Source organism: Mizuhopecten yessoensis, unplaced genomic scaffold, assembly GCF_002113885.1.
Source record: "Mizuhopecten yessoensis strain PY_sf001 unplaced genomic scaffold, ASM211388v2 scaffold25, whole genome shotgun sequence".
NCBI lineage: Eukaryota > Metazoa > Mollusca > Bivalvia > Pectinida > Pectinidae > Mizuhopecten > Mizuhopecten yessoensis.
The window spans coordinates 453,923-476,965 of NW_018403340.1; the positions used below are offsets into that span (position 1 = coordinate 453,923).

Here is a 23,043-nt window from a genome sequence, read left to right on the forward strand (position 1 = left end):
AAATATAGCAAAAAGTTAAGGCATTAGTTTAGAGAATCAATGAGATAATGTTAAAATTTTGCAGTAAAACACAGGTCCCATTAAGTACATCCAACTACCAATTTCAGTCAGTCAGTCTAGAAGATTGGATGGTGAGTGTAAAAGCCTTTTCCTTAGTGCAGCACAACCTGCTCCTTCCATTTGATAGATCAATAAGTAAAATATTCTGCAGCCTTCAATGAAAATGAGTACAAAGTGTCAGGTGGTGTGATATGTCATTTTCTTTTCTTATAAATAGCTTGATGCATGTAGAAATAGATGAAAACATTTGTTTACCTTGATACTTAAATTAACTACAATCCACAACGTTTCCCCTACTTTATCATCATTAAGTATTGATTCTAACACTTAGCAGTTTAATTGGAAGCCCTTATTAAAGCAAAAACAAACCACCAACAATCAACTACCACATACCAGGAAATTTCGCCTAAGTTCGGCCAAGTATTATCCTCCAAACAGGTGTTATGGGACAACCAAGAAAACGACACATCACAAAATAATGAACTTGTACTCCAACTCTAATGAAAATGATCAGAAAGAAATATATATATAGAGAAAATCGGCCAAGTTCAGTAGCTTACAAAGATAATATTCTTTATATGATTGATTTTTTTTTTATAACTAAGACTGTTCCAACTTATATCAGTATGTGAAGCAGACAATTGTTGTCAGTAATGAACCTATAATAAAACAATGGGCCTGTATTGCTGGACTGTACCAAGGTACAATTTTGTATATGGAATGAAGTAATCAACAGGCCAAATATCATTATTTATGACTCTTGGTTATTCAGAACAAGAGGCCCATGGGCCTCAATGGTCACCTGAGTTATCATATTTTGTTTTTTCTGGGCCCCTCACTTCAGCCCCTGGGGGTTGGTTACAGTCAAATGTTCACAGCATCTACCATCTTCTCATGAAAATGAACTAAAATACCCAAATGTATAATTTTCCTATAGAAACTTAATTTCACCTCATCCCCAGGGGGAGAATGAAGTACTGGAGAACTAAAATTCCAAGTTTTGATACACCACCTTAAAAACCTTTCATCTATATATAAAGAGTATTTGTTTCAAGCATATCGAGGTCAGAAGAAGATTGTTGAAATTTAAGCCAATTTGACCCCTTTTGTCCCAACCAATCAGCCCCTTGGGGAAGGCCAGGGTAAAAATATTCATAGCATCAAACTTTCATCTCATGTTTATAATTCCAATCAAGTCTGAATTATTTCCAATAGAAAATGAACAAGAAGCTCAGAGGGCCTGTATCGCTCACCTGGATATTTTAGCAGTCATATCAAATTAGTAAATATTACCCCCTCCCCAGGGGAGTAAGTGAAGCCGGGGGATAATGAAATTCATAATTTTGATAAAGCACCTCAAGACCTTTCCATATATGAAGAGTATTTGTTTCTAGCATAACTTCGTCTTAAGAAGATTGTTGAAATTTAAGCCAATTCAACAACTTTTGGCCACGCCCCTGAGGGCGGGGAACATATTACTCACACTATTGGTGCATCTTTGGCCATGGATGGTTTCTGCAAAATTTTATTGTAATTAGTTCAGGGGTTTGTGAGCAGAGGTCGAAATTGTCCCTGTTGCCTTTGAAGTAGGTCAAGGTCATTTTCATTCTCAAACTTTGTTGGCTCTATCTCAAGAAGCTACAAGCCAAATATGAAGATTCTATAACTTTAAGTTCTTTAGAAGAAGTTGTTTGAAGTGTTTGACATATTACACCACTGTGACCTTTTAATTAGATCCAGTTTATTTTCATTTGCAAACTTTGTCAGGCTCCATCCTGGGAAGCTACCAGCCAAATATTATAATTCGATGCTTTAAGATTTTTCAGTAGAAGTCATTTAAAATGTTTGACCTACTTTGAACCCCGTGACCTTCAAAGTAGGTCAAGGTTATTTTTATACTCAAACTTTGTTGGGGCTCCATCCCTAAAAGCTACCAGCCAAATATGAAGAATCTTAACTTTTCAGTTTTTCAGAAGTCGTTTGAAGTGTTTGACATATAAGACTCATGTGATGTTGAAAGCAGGTCAAGGTCATTTTCATTCTCAGACTTTGTTGGGTTCTATCTCAAGAAGCCACCAGCCAAATATGAAGATTCTATACCTTTCAGTTTTTCAGAAGAAGTTGTTTGAAGTGTTTGACATATTTGACCCTAGTGTCCTTGAAAGTAGGTCAAAGTCATTTTCATTTTCAAACTTTGTCAGGCTCCATCCAAATAAGCTACCAGCCAAATATGAAGATTTTATACCTTTCAGTTCTTCAGAAGAGCTCGTTTGAAGTGTTTGCCACATTTGACCCCTGTGACCTTGAAAGTAGGTCAATGTCATTTTCATTCTCAAACTTTTTGGGCTCCTACCAACGAAGCTTTCGCCAAATATCATAACCCTAGGCCCGCCCATTTTTCAGAAGAAGGTTTTTAAAGCAAATGTTGAAGGACGACGACAGAAGCCGCACCATGACATAAACTCACTTGCCCTTAGAGCTAAAGAGTTGTTTAAAAATTAAACAGATTTGACCTCTGTGACCTGTAAGTCCATATAATCCTAGCTACTTGCAAAATATTATCTCCCTAGGCCTTTTGGTTATCGAGAAGTTGTCCAACTACTGAAACCTATGGGTGAATGTTACCTCGAAAGTTAGTCAATATTGTTCAATTGAACAAACCTGGTCATTAAAAGATTTTAACATGTTTGACCCCTGTGACCTTGGAAAATGGTAAAGGTATTTTGGTCATGGAAGAGTTGTTTAAAGAAAACAGTTGACACCTGACAGGTACACTGAAGGACATCAGATGCCATACCACAGCACAAGCTCATTTGTCCATTCTGTTCAGTTGAGCTAATTTAAGTCTGTGATTAGTTAAATTCATATATACTATATTTCTATGACAGTCATCTTTGTCCAATATGAAAAGTATACCAAGAAACCTCAACATATTTTACAAGCGATATTTGGCTTTTTTTAAAACACATAACGTTAATGCACTGACAACACTCATTAAGTAATTGAATAAACAGAAAATTATATTTAATAAAGCTACAATACAAATTATAACTGTACATTTGTAATAATAATTCAGGTAGAATATTACTTTTATTGATGCAAATAAACCTACACCTAAAAAAGATGTTAATATTCCAAATGTGTTTTACAAATATACAATTGTAAGTACTGAAAACACTGTTTTGCTAATAACAGTGCACTTCCTGTTCTTGTGAATCGATCAGGATGACGCCTCCTTAAGACTGCACTCAAGAGGGACATGCATTTTGGATTTGTTCTCTGGATTCATCAAATCAAGATTTCCATTGGGGTCTTTATGCACAGGATAAATTGAACCAGGTGTTCCTACAATAATTGAACCTGGCAAGAAAGCATATACACAATCCTCTATACGTCATTTTGAAACCTCCTCACTTTCCACACAGTACAAGCTTGATAATGGTACATATTGCTATTTCAACTTACTTTTAATTGATACATGTTTTCCTTTCTCTATATTTGTATCTCGCCAACTATATGAATTCATTCATACTAATTTTCTAGTAATTTACACACCCTAAAGAATATACTGTATATCAAAAACATGGTATCTTAATCCTAACACAATATTTGTTTCTCTATCACAATGAACTTTTCAAATATTAAAATAATCTGATGTGTATTTACCTGAAATGATTATCTTCAATGTTTAGCATTGAAATTTCTCTTGGTAAACATTTACCTATGAATTTCTCTCTGAAATTATTTTATGGAATGCCAATTCTTCTAATTGACAATAATTCTTAAACAAGAGGCCCAATGGGCCTGAATCGCTCACCTGGTGTTAATCTCACACTTGTAATCTTAAAAGTGGACTAAAATACAACTACAGGCAGAATATCAGTGCTTGATTAATAAGAACATATTAAAGGATTTAAACATATGACGCCCGTGACCTTGAATGTCGAACAAGGACACTAGGTTGAACAGAGTTTATAGTCTTCCAACCCAGCATGCTTCTAGCAAAATATCATTACCCTGGACTTTTTGGTTATACAGAACAAATCATTTAAAGATTAAAACATATATTGACCACTGTGACCTTGAATATGGGCGAAGGTCATTCATTTGAACCAACTTGGTAGCCTTTCATCCCAGCATGTTAATGGTCAAATGTCATCATCCTAGGACTATTGGTCATTCAGAAGAAGTTGTTCAAATGTTTTTAACATATTTGACCCCAGTGACCTAGAATATGATTCAAGGTAATTCATTTGAACAAACTTGGTAGCCCTTCATTTGAGCATGTTACTGGCCAAATATCATTATATACTAGGCCTCTTTGTTATTGAGAAGTTGTTTAAAGTTTATATACATATTTGAACCCTGTGACCTTGAATATAGGTCAAGGTCATTTATTTGAACAAACTTGGTAGTCCTTCACTCCAGCATGTAACTGGCCAAATATCATCACCCTAGGCCTCTTGGTTATTGAGAAGAAGTTGTTTAAACGTTTTAAACAAATTTGACCCCTGTGACCTTGAAAATGGATGAAGGTCATTTATTTGAACAAACTTGGTAGCCCTTCATCCAAGCATGCTCCTGGCCAAATATCATCACTCTAGACCTTTTGGTTACTGAGAAGAAGTTGTTTAAAGTAAAAAGTTGACGCCGGACGGACGCCGAACGGATGACGGACGCAGCACCATGCCATAAGCTCACTTGGCTCTTTGGGCCAGGTGAACTAAAAGGTCAGCAGAAAAATTTACAACATTAGGCATTAGATCAGTGGATATGGCTACATATATGAACCATATTTCACCATGGTCACAGTGCTTCTTTTGACATAACCTCAAACATCCAACTTGTTCACTTTTAACAAAAGGCCAAGAGGGCCTTTATCACTCACCTGGATAATTTAGCAACCATGGCAAAACATTTCCATTAAATACAAGAGGCCCAATGAGTCTGAATCGCTCATCTGGTATTAATCTCACACTTGTAATCTTTAAAGTGGACTAAAATACAGCTACAGGCAGAATATCAGTGTTTGATTCATAAGAAGCTATTAAAAGATTTAAATGTATGACGCCTGTGACCTTGAATGTTGAACAAGGACATTAGGTTGAACAGAGTTTATAGTCTTCCAACCCAGCATGTTTTTGGCAAATTATCATTACCCTGGACCTTTTGGTTATACAAAACAAGTTATTTAAAGATTTAAACATATATTGACCACTGTGACCTTGCATATGGGCGAAGGTCCTTCATCCCAGCATGTTAATAGCCAAATGTCATTATCCTATGCCTCTTGATAATTCAGAAGAAGTTGTTCAAAGGTTTTAAACATATTTGACCCATGTGACCTTGAATATAAGTAAAGGTCATTTATTTGAACAGACTTGATTGCCCTTTATCCCAGCATGCTAATGGATATATCATCATCCTAGGTTTTGGGGTTATTGAAAAGAAGGTTTGATTTTAAACCAAGATTTAACACATGTAACCCCTGTGACCTTGAAATAAGATCAAGGTTTGTTCATTTGAACAAACTTTGTAGCCATTTATCCAAGCATGTTAATTGAGTAACATTATGACCCTAGGACTCTTGGTTATTGAGAACAAATTTTAAATACTTCAACACGTCTGAAACCTTTGACCTTGAAAGTAGGTCAAAATTTGTGCAGTTGTTCTTGAGAGGAAGTTGAAAATTTAAATTGTTTACGGATGCATCACGGACGATGCACGACACACAACGACGGACAAAAGGAGATTGCAATAGGTCACTTAAGACTTCCTTTCAGGTGACCAAATAAAAAATTGACGATGGACAGACAGATGACGCATTAGCTCAAAGGGCCAAGTGAGCTAATAAAAGAGAATGGTTTGCAACAGAGGGTTATTTTGGTGGTTAGTATAGACTTTCAATGCTTTTTAGGTTGTGAATAGTGCCTACTATCACACATACCACACATGTGAAAGGCAACAAAATGTCTTGCATCGGTAATACGGCATGAATGACTGCATGTGTAGATGTTCTGATGATATTGTAGTGAAAATTGGGCCCCAATCTCCATTTATGCAAAACTGAGTTCCCTTTTCCCAAGGATGCTCCAAGCAAAATTTACTAAAAACAAGAGGCCCAATGGGCCTGAATCACTCACCTGGTTTTAATCTCACACTTGTAATCTTAAAAGTGGACTAAAATACAACTACAGACAGAATATCAGTGTTTGATTCATAAAAACTTATTAAAAGATTTAAACATATGACGCCTGTGACCTTGAATGTCGAACAAGGACATAAGGTTGAACAGAGTTTATAGTCTTCAAACCCAGCATGCTTCTAGCAAAATATCATTACCCTGGACCTTTCGGTTATACAGAACAATTCATCCAAGCATGTTACTGGCCAAATGTCATCACCCTAGGCCTTTTGGTTTTTCAGAAGAAGTTGTTGTAAGATTTTAACATATTTGACCCCTGTGACCTTGAATATTTGTCAATGTCATTCATTTTAACAAACTTGGAAGCCCTTCATCCCAGAATGTTACTGACCAAATATCATCAACCTTGGCCTTTTTCTTATTAAGAAGTCATTCAAAGGGTTTAAACATATTTGACCCCTGTGACCTTGAAATTAAGTCAAGGTCATTCATTTGAACAAACTTTATAGCCCTTCATCCCAGCATGTTACAGGCCAAATATCATCACCCTAGGCCTTTTAATTATTCAGAAGAACTTGTTTAAAGATTTTAACATATTTGACCCCTGAGACCTTGAATATTTGTCAAGGGCATTCATTTGAACAAACTTTATAGCCCTTAATCCCAGCATGTTACAGACCAAATATCATCACCCTAGGCTTCTTTGTTATTCAGAAGAAGTTGTTTAAAGATTTTTTAAGACAATTGACCCACAGGGCCAGATTATACGTGTGTATGTTTAGGTGTGTTGTGACCCGGATCAGTATAGCATATGTGTATTTCAGTCATTTGTAACGTGACCCTGTGATTTGTGACCTTGCATATGGGCGAAGGTCCTTCATCCCAGCATGTTACAGACCAAATATCATCACCCTAGGCCTCTTTGTTATTCAGAAGAAGTTGTTTAAAGATTTTTTAAGACAATTGACCCACAGGGTCACATTATACATGTGTATGTTTATGTGTGTTGTGACCCGTATCAGTATAGCATATGTGTATTTCAGACATTTGTAACGTGACCCTGTGATTGACCCCTGTGACCTTGAATATTTGTCAAGGTCATTCATTTGAACAAACTTTGTAGCCCTTCATCCCAGCATGCTTCTGGCCAATTATCATCACCCTAGGCCTCTTGGTTATTAAGAAGAAGTTGTTTAAAGTAAAATATTGACGCCAGACGGACGGACGGACGGCGCACCACGGCATAAGCTCACTTGGCCCTTCGGGCCAGGTGAGCTAAAAAGAAGAAAAGTTGACAGATGATGGATGGAAGGTTCATGGACGTCGCACCATGGCATATGCTCATTAGCCCTTTGGGCAGGTGAGATTATAAAATGCTGACACACTTTTACAGTGAAGAAAAGCATATAGAGAGTTGTTTACTTTTATCCCTGGGAAACAGAGAAACTATATCTATTAAGTGGAAACAACCAGAATACACAAGGGGGTGATGTGAGGTAGGCAGACAAAACTCAATCTAGATTTACCCGTTAATTTTCGCCATCTGCTCCAACTTTTCAGAAGTGTTGAGATTCAATCTACAATGGACAATATCAAAGTCATTGATTAATCACTACAAGTTAATAATTATCATACAGGGTTCAGCTTGTCCCAGATAATGATGTTATCCATCGCAACACTCTGTGTGTTTGCAATGTCGCTGTACAACCATCGCCAGACGCCATTTTTAAATAATGTTTTTTTAGTCACATTTCTGTATCCCAGAGATCAAATAAAAGGTCACACACTGATGCCATATGCAGGAAAATGTTGTGAGCAGACTGTGCTAAGGACCAAACTCAAAAACTGCATCCTTGAAAGTTGTCAGTATCTGTTTTGCTGTTTCATTAAGATATTTCATTGTTTTACAAATAACTTTAGTAAAGAAATTTGAAAACAAGAGGCCCAATGGACCTGCATCGCTCATCTGGTATTAGTCTCACACTTTTAACCCTAGAAAGGTTTTAAATAAATCTACAGGAAAAATATCAGTATTTATGACTATGAGCCATTCAAAAGGAGCGGTTAAAAGATTTAAAAACATTTGACAACTGTAACCTTGAAAGTCGAACAAGGTCATTACGTTGAACAAACTTTATAGCCCTTCATTTCATCTCGGCATGCAACTTACAAAATTTGTTTATTGTGTTATGTCATTTAAATGTTTATACACATTTGACTTAATGTGACCTTGAAAGGTGGTCAAGGTAATTCAAAGGAAACAAGAGGCCCAATGGGCCTGAATCGCTCACCTGGTATTAATCTCACAAATAATCTTTAAAGTGGACTAAAATACAGCTACAGGCAGAATATCAGTGTTTGACTCATAAGAACCTATTAAATGTTTAAACATATGACACCTGTGACCTTGAATGTCGAACGAGGACATAAGGTTGAACAGAGTTTATAGTCGTCCAAGCAAGCATGCTTCTGGCAAAATATCATTACCCGGGACCTTTTGGTTATACAGAACAAGTTATTCAAAGATTTAAACATATATTGACCACTGTGACCTTGCATATGGGCGAAGGTCATTCATTTGAAAAAACCTGGTAGTCCTTAATCCCAGCATGTTAATGGCCAAATATCATCACCCTTAGCCTTTTGCTTATTGAGAAGAGGTTGTTTATAAAGGTTTTAAAAATATTTGACCCCAGTGACCTTTAATATATGTCGAGGTCATTCGTTTGAATAAACTTAGTAGTCCTTCATCCTAGCATGCTACTGGCCAAACAGCATCATCCTAGGACTTTTGGTTATTGGAAAGATGTTGTTTAAAGGTTTTAAAAATATTTGACCATTGTGACCTTGAATAATTGTCAAGGTCATTCATTTTAACAAACTTGGTAGCGCTTCATCCCAGCATGCTACAGGCCAAATATTATAACCCTCAGCCTCTTGGTTATTGAGATTATTTGACCCCTGTGACCTTGGAAATGGGGGAAGGTCATTTGTTTGAACAAACTTGGTAGCCCTTCATCCCAGCATGCTAAAGGCCAAATATCATCACCCTAGGCCTCTTTGTTATTCAGAAGAAGTCGTTCAAAGATTTTAACATATTTGACCCCTGTGACCTTGGATATGAGCCAAGTTCATACATCTGAACATACTTGCTAGCCCTTCATCCCAGCATCTAACTGGGAAAATTTCATAACCCTAGGCCTCTTGGTAGTTCAGAAGAAGTTGTTTAAAGGTTTTAAACACATTTGACCCCTGCAACCTTAAAAATGGGCGAAGGTCATTTGTTTGAACAAACTTGGTAGCCCTCCATCCAAGCATGATACTGGCCAAATATCATCACCCTTAGCCTTTTAGTTACTGATGAGAAGTTGTTGAAAGGAACTTAACATATTTGACCCCTGTGACCTTGAAAATAGATGAAGCTCATTCGTTTGAACAAACTTGGTAGCCCTTCATCCCAGCATGTTACTGGCCAATTAACATTATCCTTTCCCTCTTGGGTATTCAGAAGAAGTTGTTTAAAGGTTTTAAACATATTTGACCCCTGTGACCTTGAAAATAGGTGACGGTCATTTGTTTGAAAAAACTTGGTAGCCCTTTATTTCAGCAGGTTACTGGCCAAATATCATCAACATAGGCCTTTTGGTTATCCAGAAGAAGTTGTTCAAAGATTTTAACATATTTGACCCATGTGACCTTGAAAATGGGTGAAGGTCATTTGTTTTAACACACTTGGTAGCTCTTCATCCCAGCATGTCACTGGCCAAATATCATCACCGTAGGCCTCTTGGTTCTTCAGAAGAAGTCTTTCAAAGATTTTAACATATTTGACCCCTGTGACCTTGAAAATGGATGAAGTTCATTCATTTTAACAAACTTGGTAGCCCTTGATTCCAGGATGCTACTGGCCAAATATCATCATCATAGGTCTTTTGGTTATTGAGAAGAAGTTGTTTAAAGATTTTTTAAGACAATTGACCCCTGTGACCTTGAAAATAGATGAAGGTCATCCATTTGAACAAACTCGGTAGCCCTCTATCTCAGCATGCTAATGGCCAAATATCATCATCCTGCGACTTTTGGTTATTCAGAAGAAGTTGTTTAAAGTTTTTAACATATTTGACCCCCGTGATCTTGAAAATAGGTGAAGGTCATTTAATTTTACAAACTTGGTAGCCCTTCATCCCAGTTTGCTTCTGACCAAATATCATCATCATAGGCTTTTTGGTTATTGCGAAGAAGTTGTTTGAAGTAACATATTGACGTCGGACGCCGGCCGGCCTGACAGACGGACGGACGGACGCCGCACCATGGCATAAGCTCACTTGGCCCTTTGGGCCAGGTGAGCTAATAAAAAGTGGCATTGTGTTCTTATAAATTATGTTTTCTCACCTAAATAGTATTCCCCATTTTACGTGGATAAGTAGATTTCCCATACTTATTTAGAGTACGTTGTAATCTATGTACCACATGTGTACCTACAGAACATTATCAGAGTTTATTGATTTTACGTTGTCTAGGTACACATCTTTTAACGGAAACACATTTGATAATACTTCAATTTTGTAAAATTGGTTGTTGGGTCCAAGGGCAATTTTGTTTTGTATGTGCTATTACCTATTGCCTATTTCAGTGAAACGGTAGGGAAGTTAAGGTCATTAATAGGAAATAATTAAAAGTGTCCCCCACTAAGTCACCATAAGACTTTGCTTTGGCAAAATACTGTGTGTAACAGTTCTGCATTAAATTGACGAACAGAAGAATGCAACGTGTGACGTTAATTCTATATGTGCAAGACGAGTTCAACGAAACGAGGTAAAGGGGATTTTCACTGCGATTTTTTGTACCTCACTAAATGCGTGTGTTAATCAGGTTTGTATTTTAAAAGTGTTAACAAACACATGTTCAATGGAAATTGACGCATACTTTAATATTCAGAAACACCCTGTCAAACGTGAATGCTCAAATGCAGAAAAATAAAAAGAAACATAATATTTAAGAGCCAATTTTTGACTTCTTCTCCGTTTTGTTTTTTTCTTAATTTTTTCTTAATTTGTTCGATAAAAAGATCAAATGATGATGCTGCAAACTAAACAATTATGAATGACTCCATTCCGAAGTGCTACAATTCCAATATGAATTGGAGATTATAATATTGGATTATCCTTCTGTTTATACAAAATTTAGTTCTCTTTGCCCAAGGATGCTCCAGGCCAATTTAGTCAACATCCATAAAGCTGTTCAGGACTATAGTAGCGTTTTTAAGGAAAAGTTGACGAACGACAGACCCTGCAGTATAGCATAAGCTCAGTAGGAACCAAGGGAAATCTACCTGTAGTACTTCTTGAAAAATAATGATAATCGGAAATCTTCAAGGACAGACAGGTGATCACAGACCAAAATGTGATTTGAACAGCCGACCATATGATGACAGTAGGCTAAAATTAAACATTTCGATTGTAAACAATTAAGTTTAGATATCAGAGAAAAAATTGCTGAAATATGGTTATTGAATACAATGTATTACCAAGAATAAATAACATCTTCTGAAGCTTGTTAAGAGAACAAATGATCATACGAATATCTAGCCAAATCTTTTTAGAAAACAAGAGGCCACTTCGGCCTAAATAGTTGAACTGATCTTTTATTTTCAAGTTTAAGTAAATAAATTATATTTACATAAAAAATAACCCCAATAAATAGAAACAAAGAAGCAAATACTTAGTAATGAAAGTCTTAACATATAGCCCCATTTGACAGAGCTCCTTTGTCTGTTTATCAAATTCAAACATTGGTTTAAACAATATTTATTTCATATATCATATATAATAAGTACGCAAGTAAATAGAAAAATTAATAGGATTTGGCAAAAAGATTTAAATCTTATATAAGCCATCTCACTTGAAAAAATTTAAACATTCACATTAATATCCAATATTTGGCCTATCCCCTTACTCCATGCGACAGACATCATCCTTCTCTTTATACATTTAATTATCCTGGTCCAAGAATGTTATATGCAAAATTAGGTCAAATTCCCTTCAGTCATATTTGAGGAATACTCTTTCAATAAGTAACACTTATTTGCCCATTTGGCCTTACCCCAACATTCCCAGAAGGGAGAGAACATACCCATAAATACTCTTGACCAAAGGATGCTCAATGCTAAATGAGGTCAAAATATCCCTTTACTCATGCTTAGAGAGAATTCATTTAAATTAAAATTAACCAACTATTTCTCCTTTTAGCTTTTAGGCCTTGCATCCCTGTCCTGAAGGGGGAGGGGTCACTTCGTCATTTTGGACTATTAGGCTAAAAGCCTAAAAGAAAAGTTGACAAATAGAAGACAGATTTCATGCACCAACATAAACGACCTGTTAAGCCAAAACTCAAGACATGGATATCAGATCGACAAAGATGACACATTCATTTGTAAAATTTCCATGTGAAACAAAAGGTAATATACAAAAGCAGTTTTGACCAATAGATTTTATATTAAAACAATAATTGTAATGATACAATGTAAAAGCAAACTAGAAATGTGTTCAGTCATGTTTTGCAGCAATTTAAAAAACTTATAAAACACGACACAAATTTGATAAGTTCTGTTTATGAAACAATCCCTTCATCACAAAGCAGTTATCTTTCTTTTGCTAAGATCACACACATACATACACTCAAAATAAATAAAATAACCCAAGGTCTCCTGCAAACCAGCACCTAAAACAAGACAATGGTTTTTGAGTCTGGTTTAACAGCCTGGCTAATAAGCCACATTCAACAGGCAAGTTAGTTAAGTTTATGTGGTTGGACATCAGGATTTGATATTGCAGGTGGTTGGAACATGAGCACTCTTTGGTTTGGTTGTAGGGAAGGTAGTTCATCTGAGGTCTGTAATATTCGCCTTGTCTCCAAATACCTGGACTAGCTGTTCCTCATATTGATCAATACTCCTCTTCATCAGGTCCATGCATGGCCCCAGTAGCCGCTCAAACGCCTGCACATCAAGCACTGTAGCCAAAAAACATATTTCAATATAACACAACCACATGTAATAATATGTAACCATATACAATCTAACAACATACAGCCTTACTCTATACAAGAGGTCAAATGGGCCTGCATCCCTCACCTGGTATTAATTTCACACTTGTAACCTTCAAAGTAAACTCAAATAAAACTAGTCAAAATATCAGTATTAATGACATTAAGTTATTCAAAAGAACCTGTTAAACAATTTAAAAACATTTGACCCCTGTGATCTTGAAAGTTGAACATTGAAGAAAAATGTATAGCCCTTCATCTTAGCATGCAATTTGCAAAATATCACAACCTTAGACCTTTTGTTTATTGAGATTAGGTCATTCAAAAATTTATATATATTTGACCAAATGTGACCTTGAAAGTGGGTAAAAGTCATTCAAATGATAAAGCTTGATAGCCCTTCGTCCAAACATGCTACCGGCCAAATATCAACATTCTGGGCCTTATCATTATTCAGAAGAGGTCCTTTAAAGATTTTAACGTATCTGACCCCTGTGACCTTGAATATGAGTGATGGTCATTCATTTAAACAAGAGGCCCATGGGCCTTAACGGTCACCTGATATATTACAGAGAGTTGATTTTTGTTTTTAACATGAACAGAAATACTATTCAAAGTGACAAACAAGAGGCCCAGAGGGCCTGTATCGCTCACCTGAATATGTTTAACATTATTGGTATGCAGTAGGTGCTGTAAATACATATGAAATTTCAGAAAGATCCATCCAGTACTTGAGATATAGCGAGAACAAACATCAAACAGAGCCCCACCCCTATGCAACCTAAGGGGGGTCATACCCACCAATTATACAAAATTGAGTCCCCTTGGTCCATTGACGCTCCAGACTAAATAAGGATAAAATCCCATAATCCCGATGGTCGAAGTAGGGTTTTAAAGGTTTTATCTCTATTTCTCCGATTGAGCCCCGCCCTTCTGCCCCCTGGGAGACCACACCCACTGCTTTTACAAAATTGTTTCCCCTTCACCCAAGGCTGCTTCATACCAAATTTGGACAAAATCCTGTCATTCCTACAGAAGAAGAAGGATTTTGAAGAATTTGCTATGTTTCTCCTATTGGGCCCCTCCCTTCTACACACAGGGGGGGCCACACTCGCTGTTTATACGAAATTGAGTCCCTTTTCCCTAAGGATGTTCCAGACTAAATTAGGAAAATATCCCTTAATCCCTATGGTGGGATTATAAAGGTTTTACCTATATTTCCCCTAATGGGCCCCGTCCCTCAGGTCCCAGAGGGATCCCCTTTTACCAAGGTTGCTCCACACCAAATATGGACCAATTCCTACAAAAGAAGGATTTTAAAGAATAATCTACTATGTTTCCCCTATTGGGCCCTGCCTCTCAGGCCCCTGGGGGGGCCAGACCCACGGTTTATACAAAATTGGTTCCCCTTTACCTAAGGATGCTTCAGACCAAATATGGACAAAATCCTGTCATTCCTATACAGAAGGAGAAGGATTTTAAAGAATTTGCTATATTTCCCCTATTGGGCCCCGCCCCTCAGCACTCAGGAGCCAGGACCACTGTTTATACAAAATTAGTTCCCCTTTACCAAAGGATGCTCCACACCAAATATGGACCAAATACTTTCATTCCTACAGAAGAAGAAGGATTTTAAAGAATAATTTGCTATGTTTCCCCTATTTGGCCCGGCCTCTCAGACCCCTGGGGGCCACACCAACGGTTTATACAAAATTCGTTCCCCTTCACCCAAGGATGCCTCAGACCAAATATGGATAAAATCCTTTCATTCCTACAGAAGAAGAAGGATGTTAAAGAATTTGCTATATTTCCCCTATTGGGCCCTGCCCCTCAAGCCCCCCAGGGGGCCACACCCATGGTTTATACAAAATTGGTTTCCCTTCACCCAAGGATACCTCAGACCAAATATGGAATAAATCCTTTCATTCCTACAGAAGAAGTATTTTAAAGAATTTGCTATATTTACCCTATTGGGCCTCGCTCCTCAGCCCCAAGGGGGCCAGACCCACAGTTTATACAAAATTTGTTCCCCTTTTCCAAAGGATGCTTCAGACCAAATATGGAACAAATTCTTTCATTCCTACAGAAGAAGGATTTTAAAGAATTTGCTATATTTCCCCTATTGGGCCTCGCCACTCAGCCCCCAGGGGGGCTAGACCCACCATTTATACAAAATTTGTTCCCCTTTCCTCAAGGATGCTTCTGACCAAATTTGGTCAAAATCTGCTCAGTCGTTCATGACTAGTAGAGTTTTAAAGGAAAAGTTGATGACGACGGACGCTGCGTTATGGCATAAGCTCACCATGGTCCTTCGGACCAGGTGAGCTTAAAACAATAAAACCACCTTATTCAATATCTAGCCTACAGATTTAAGACTAAAAATTATCTGAAACTAGCACCTCTGATTCTAAACAAGGAAAATGAAGAAATTTTAGCACAGACTCCTTTGGGCCCCACCCTACAGCCCTTAGGGGTAGGGATGGCAAAAAAATTATTAAACTATTAAAGTATTAAACTGTCAACTCAGGGTTATAATTCCAATCAAGTTATTAACATTTAATATTCATAGTATCATTTGCCATTATAAACCATAATAAATTTTGCCTCCCCCCCCACCCAATACTGATAATCCCTATATAAACTAAAGCAAAGTTTACCCCCTCCCCAGGGAAACGTGATACCCCAGGGTCATAAAATTCCCTAAGACCCTGCCATCTATAAAGAGTGTTTGATTCTACCATATCTTGGTCTTGAGGAGAAGACTTTTGAAATTTCAGTCAATTCAACCCTTTTTGGCACTACCCATCAGCCCCAGGGGGGTCAGTCAGGGCTGATATGTGCATAACATCAAAATGCTACCCAATACTGATAATGCTAACTTAAATTGAATTACTTGCAATGGAAATTAAACAAATGTTGGTCCAAAATGTGATTTCCCTACATAAACTATAGCAAAGTTTACCCCCTCCCCAGGGGTAAACGTGAGACCCCAGGGCCATGAAATTCACAATTTTGGTAAAGCAACTTAAGACCCTTCCATCTATATGTAGAGTATTTGATTCTACCATATTTTAGTCTTGAAAAGTAGATTTTTGAAATGTCAGTCAATTCGACCCTTTTTAGCCCCACCCATCAGCCCCGGGGAGTCAGTCAGGGCTGATATGTACATACCATCAAACTGCTACCCAATACTGATAATGCTAACCTAAATTGAATTACTTCCAAAGGAAATTAAACAAATGTTGGTCCAAAATGTGATTTCCCTATATAAACTATAAAGTTTACCCCCTCCCCAGGGGGAAACTTGAGACCCCAGGGTCATGAAATTCACAATTTTGGTAAAGCACCTTAAGACCCTTCCATCTATGAAGAGTATTTGATTCTACCATATCTGGGTCTTGAGAAGAAGTTTGAAATTTCAGCCAATTCAACCCTTTTTGGCCCCACCCATCAGCCCCGGGGGGTCAGTNGGGGGGGTTATATCTTCCATTCATAAATATTCAATTTCCTTTGCCTAAAGATTCTCTAGAACAAGTTTGGTTAGGTTAAAATCCCTTCAACGGTACAGAAGGAGAAGGATCTTTGATGTTTTCCTCTATTTCCCCTAATGGGCCCCACTCATCTGCCCCAAAGAAGGGGGTCCACACACCTCAGTTTAAACAAAATTGATTCTTTTGTCCCTAAGCATGCTTCAGACTGCATTTGGTTTAGATCCCTTCACTTGTATAGTAGGAGAAAAAATCCTCTATTTCCCCTATAGGGCCCCGCCCCTATGCCCCCAGAGGGCCCACACCCTCCGTTTATACAAACTTGAGGCTTCGTTGTCCAAAGATGCTCTAGAACAAATTTGGTAAAAATCCTTCTATTGGTTGAGAAGAAGATTTTTAAAGATTTACCTGTTTTCCCCCTATTTGGCCCCGCCCTTCTGCCCCCAGGGGGATCATACCCTCCGTTTATACAAAATTGAGAACCCTTTGGCCAATGATGCTCCAGACTAAATTTGGTCAAAATCCTCTGAGCCGTTCAGGACTAGTAGCGTTTTAAAGGGAAAAGTTGCCGGACGCCAGACACCGGATGACGGATGCTGCGGCATAGGATAAGCTCACTTGGCCCTTCGGGCCAGGTGAGCTAAAATTAAAATAGTTTGAGCATATGTCAACTGCTGTTTCCTGAATGGGCATTAAACTTTATATATTGGTATCAGAAGGGAGTGGTCACACCCTAAAATGAGGTCACTGACCTCAACTTGACTATTCTCATATAATACCTGCATTATATATCTCGGCCAGTTTCATGAATGGGCTTCAAACTTAGACATGTTGGGAGGGAGGGTGAAGCACACATTTTGAATTAAAACTAGCTTGAATATAATTTTAACTGATCAACACTATCTTGATAGTAACAGTTATTCATGAATAAAGGGTTTGTTATACAAGTAGCCAAAGACAGAGGGGCTAATGGTTCTGACCCCTATTCTATTTCTATATATATCCTGTATATCCTTTTGTTAGCTGTATGAACCAACAACAAGTATCCTATTAACTATTGAACCATGAAATGCAGTTACCATGATGAATTACAATCATTTTCCAACATGATAAATAAAATTTGTGACAGAAGCTTGTCAAAAGGACAATGCTTTGAAAAGGAGGCATACAAATGAACAAAGAGCAGTTTAAAATTGTTTAAACATTTATTGGAGCAAATGCATAAGTATTGCATGAAGCATAACCCTTTAAAGTCATAGATACATCATTTTTGATCAGTGAAAATGTTTGGGATACAGAAAGTATACCAAGTGCTCAGTGAACAAGAGCTGTCTGAGAACAGCATAAATTAAGCTCGCCTATGTATGCTATTATAATACTGCAACTATCAATAGAAACACATGCATAGTAAAACGTTGATATAGTGCCTGTCATTTTATTTGCCACCTCACTTACCACCAGGATATTTCATGGGCTGTTAAATGTGTAGAAACATCTATGTGAAGTGATTGTTAAGAAATTAACAAAGTCCAATAAAGCTGTTTTTGGACCTTAAATTTGAAAATATGGTCCAACACATTGCTTACACTCAATACAAATACTTCAACCTTATAATAGACAACAGCCTATTGATGGTGGTGGTCCAACACTACCCAACAAAACTTGCCCAAAAACTTTAACCCAAAACATTAATCAAGTCCAATGAAGCTGTTTTTGGCCCCTAAAATATGAAAAATATTGTCCAGAACATTGCACACTCCATATAAATACTTCAAATTTATAACAGACAACAGCCTTTGATGGTCTTTGTCCAACATTTCACAAAAAAAACTTGAACCTCAAATTTCACTTAGTCCAATTAAGCTGTTTTTGGACCATAAAATATAGTCCAGCACATTGCTTACACTTGTTATAAATGACCTAAACTCATAATAGACAACTGTGTATTGAGTGTGATGATCCAACACTGTCTGGAAAAAAATTGCCCAAAACGCCGTGGTGACTACATCAGCTCCCCTATTCTTTGAATAGGCGAGCAAAAATGGAAATAGAAAGTTCACTTTCCTTAAAATATATTGTGTAATTATCACTCTTTTTCATGTTTAATTTTCACTAATTTTCACTCTTTTTCATGTTTAATTTTCACTCCTTTTCATGTTTAGAATACGTTATATTTATGTTACAGATCATGAAATTGGAAGTATCAATCTAAATTTTCAATTTGCGCTATTTTTGGAATTTATATATTAAACACTCATTACACAATAAAAAGATCCAATAAATCATACAGAGAATAAGGAAACCAGTGTTTTTTTTTTACCGAAGTTTTACAACAGCCTGTAACTACATGAAATGTGAAAATACAGCAATACATTTATTTAAATTGGGAATATTTTTCTCATTTTGGTCATTTTGGGAAAATAAGGCACTCTTTAGCTAGGGGAAACAGCTTGTATTCTTCATTTGACTGTAAAACTTAGCAAAACAATCACTTGAAACTGATTATCAATTTTTGCTAAACCTTTAAAAAAAATTTTTTTTTAATGTTTATCAATTAAAGTGTCTATCTTGGTTGAATAAGTCTGATTTCAAAGATTATGTTTATGTTAGGATAGAATTTCAAGATAGAGTTGTATGATATTTATAATATTGTTATATGACAATTATTTGAATTGTTCTGTGTTTAGATATTAATACAAATGAATTAATTGTCATCAACCATTATACATAAAACTGTATGCCATACTAAAATGTATTTTAACAAGTATTTCACAGTATTTCATGTCTATAGCCAGCCCCCACTTGGACCACCAACAGCAATAAGTTTGAGAATCATTTAACATTCATGATGACCTAACTTTATTGATGTTTACTTATTTTCAATCTTTCAAATTAAGATCAAATTAAAACTTTCTATCATGTGCAAGACGAAATTGGTGTTAATAAAATACAAGAGGCACAAGAGGGCCTGTATCGCTCATCTGAATATTTAAGCAGTCATAGCAAAATATTCTCATTAAATATTATATTGCACTAAAAATATTTCGCTCGCAAACTTTGTTGGCTCCATCTGTTGAAACTACCAGCAAATTATTATTATAAGATTCTATTCTTTTTTATTATTCTTCAGAAGTTGCTTGACATATTTTTCCCTGTGACCTTGTAAGTAGGTCAATGTCCTTTTCCTTCTCAAATTGGTTAGCTCTATTCCAAAATGCTTACAGCCAAATCTTATGAATCCATTCCTTTTAGTTCTTGAGAACAAATCCTTTAACCCTTAGGCTGCTACGCACGTCAATAGTCGTTTTGAAAAGTCGGGCCGTCAGTGCTACGCACGACAATAGTCGTTTTTCGGTCTGTAGGTTTTGATCAGTAGCCAGGAAGTGTGAAGTCGGGTTGTTGCTATACCAAACCCGAAAGAGTATAGTAGAAGGCTTCTGATTGGTTGTTTTGTCATTACTTTCGATATTCACGGCAGTGTACCCTAGTAACAAGAGGCCCAAGAGGGCCTGTATCGCTCACCTGAATATTTAAGCAGTCATAGCAAAATATTCTCATTAAATATTATATTGCACTAAAAATATTTCCCTCGCAAACTTTGTTGGCTCCATCTGTTGAAACTACCAGCAAAATATTATTATAAGATTCCATGCTTTTTGATTCTTCTTCAGAAGTTGCTTGACATATTTTTCCCTGTGATCTTGTAAGTAGGTCAATGTCATTTTCCTTCTCAAATTGGTTAGCTCTATTCCAAAAAGCTACCAGCCAAATCTTATGAATCCATTCCTTTTAGTTCTCAAGAACAAATCCATTAAAATGTTGTTGACCTCTGTGACCTCTAAAGTAGGTTGAGGTCATTTTCATTTGCAAACTTTGGTGAGCTCTATCCCGGGAAGTCACCAGCCAAATATTATAATTTTATGCCTTTTAATTCTTCAGAAGAAGCTGTTTGAACTGTTTGACATATTTGAACGCTGTGACCTTGAAAGTAGGTCAAGGTCATTTTCATTCGCAAACTTTGTTTGGCTCTTTCCCAGGAAGCCACCTGCCAAATATTAAGATTTTATAACTACCAGTTCTTCAGAAGAAGTCGTTTAAAGTGTTTGACATATCTGCCTCATGTGACCTTAAAAGAAGGTCAAGGTCATTTTCATTCTCAAACTTTGTTCGGCTCTTTCCTAGGAAGCTACAAGCCAAATATAGAGATTATATACCTTTCAGTTCTTCAGAAGAAGTCGTTTGAAGTGTCTGACACATTTGACTCCTGTGACCTTGAAAGAAGGTCAAGGTCATTTTCATTCTCAAACTTTGTCGGGCTCTATCCAAGGAAGCCATCAATCAAAAATAAAGATTCTATACCTTTCAGTTCTTCAGAAGAAGTCATTTGAAGCTTTTGACATATATGACCCCTGTGACCTTGAAAGTAGGTCAAACTAGTTTTCATTCTCAAACTTTGTTGGGCTCTATCCCAGGAAGCCACCAGCCAAATATAAAGATTATATACCTTTCAGTTCTTCAGAAGAAGTCGTTTGAAGTGTTTGACACATTTGACCCCTGTGACCTTGAAAGAAGGTCAAGGTAATTTTCATTCTCAAACTTTGTTGGGCTCCATCCAAGGAAGCCATCAGCCAAATATGAAGATTCTATACCTTTTAGTTCTTTAGAAGAAGTCGTTTGAAGTTTTTGACATATTTGACCCCTGTGACCTTGAAAACAGGTCAAGGTCATTTTCGTTCTCAAACTTTGTAGGGCTCCTACCAACGAAGCTTTCAGCCAAATATCATGACTCTAGGCCTGTCCGTTCTTCAGAAGAAGTTGTTTAAAGGAAAAGTTGACGGACGGACGGACGGACGGACGGACGACGGATGCCGCGCCACGGCATAAGCTCACTTGGCACTTCGTGCCAGGTGTGCTAATAACCAAAGGTGTGCGAGAGAATTTCAAGTCGAAAAAAAATTCACAAAAATGGCGGACGTGTAGATTGAAGCGATGCATATGATGGTAGACATTTATTCTCCATCGTCACCTACGATGATAATAAAGGTTTTGAAAGGTTTGGCATGGTTGATGTGGAAATACTTCGGTGTTACATAATATGTAACTTTCCAGTAAACGGCTTTGTGCTCTACGCAAATAGGAAAATATCGGCGGACCAAGGCGCACATGTCGTCTGCAGGTGAGGCCGAATTGAATATTGACATTGATACGTTTTGAGCTGATTTATTTCTTCAAACTTTTTATCGGTGATTTAATCATAAACTAGACCGTAGCTAAGATATATCTATATGCTGACTGTGACAGTAAATTTATTGAATGGCGACCTGAAACCTGTAGAAAATCACATGCAATTCTTGACGAAATGCCTGACCTTTTTACCTGAGAATCTGCGTGTAAATATACAGCATCTTATGTCAAAAATGAAGTTTATAATCTCTTTTCTTACCTTTATTACCACCTGTACAGGTAAATACTGAAGCAACTTTAGAATTGAAAACGTTCATATAAACTAGAGACAACGACGAACAATTTTCATATAACTTTTTTTCACATATAACAAATATTTTCCAAGTTATGCACATTTGAAAAATCAAGTAAATTAAAATAAATTTCAATAATTAATTCAGCAGTGGTGTCCGTTTACATAGAAATCAATGTAGCAGCCTAATTACGGGTTAAAATGTTGTTGACCTCTGTGACCTCTAAAGTAGGTTGAGGTCATTTTCATTTGCAAACTTTGGTGAGCTCTATCCCAGGAAGTCACCAGCCAAATATTATAATTTTATGAATTTTAATTCTTCAGAAGAAGTAGTTTGAACCGTTTGACATATTTAAATGCTGTGACCTTGAAAGCAAGTCAAGGTTATTTGCATTCGCAAACTTTGTTTGGCTCTTTCCCAGGAAATAACAAGCCAAATATTAAGGTTCTATACCTTCCAGTTCTTCAGAAGAAGTTGTTCTAAGTGTTGCACATATCTGACTCCTGTGACCTTGAAAGTAGGTCAAGGTCATTTTCATTCGCAAACTTTGCTGGGCTACTTCCCAGGAAATAACCAGCCAAATATTAAGGTTCTATACCTTCCAGTTCTTCAGAAGAAGTTGTTTAAGTGTTTTGACATATCTGCCTCATGTGACCTTAAAAGTAGGTCAAGGTCAATTTTATTCTCAAACTTTGTTGGGCTCTTTCCAACTATTTAGGTTCTATAACTTTTAGTTCTTCAGAAGAAGTCGTTTTAAGCATTATACATTAAACACAGTGGATTTACCCTACACAACACATGTATACATGTATATATATTTGGAAACTGC

The 23,043-nt window shown here is 36.9% G+C and overlaps 1 protein-coding gene across 4 annotated transcripts in view; it reads right to left on the bottom strand.

Annotated features, from left to right (window-relative positions):
• Positions 1-2,401: 2,401 nt before the first annotated feature.
• Positions 2,402-23,043, bottom strand: part of LOC110452570 (cAMP-dependent protein kinase type II regulatory subunit-like) — a 215,194-nt gene continuing 194,552 nt past the window's right edge. The window contains exons 13-15 of one of the 4 annotated variants that reach the window (XM_021503144.1): positions 13,125-13,216; positions 7,732-7,782; positions 2,402-3,420 (exon numbers count right to left, since the gene is read on the bottom strand). In XM_021503144.1, coding sequence (XP_021358819.1) covers positions 7,762-7,782; positions 13,125-13,216 — 113 coding nt within the window. In that variant the 3' untranslated portion in view covers positions 2,402-3,420; positions 7,732-7,761. Of the gene's footprint in view, positions 3,421-7,418; positions 7,783-11,109; positions 13,217-23,043 lie in introns of those variants that run through there. The other 3 variants (XM_021503932.1, XM_021502335.1, XM_021501564.1) reach the window with 3 other exon arrangements.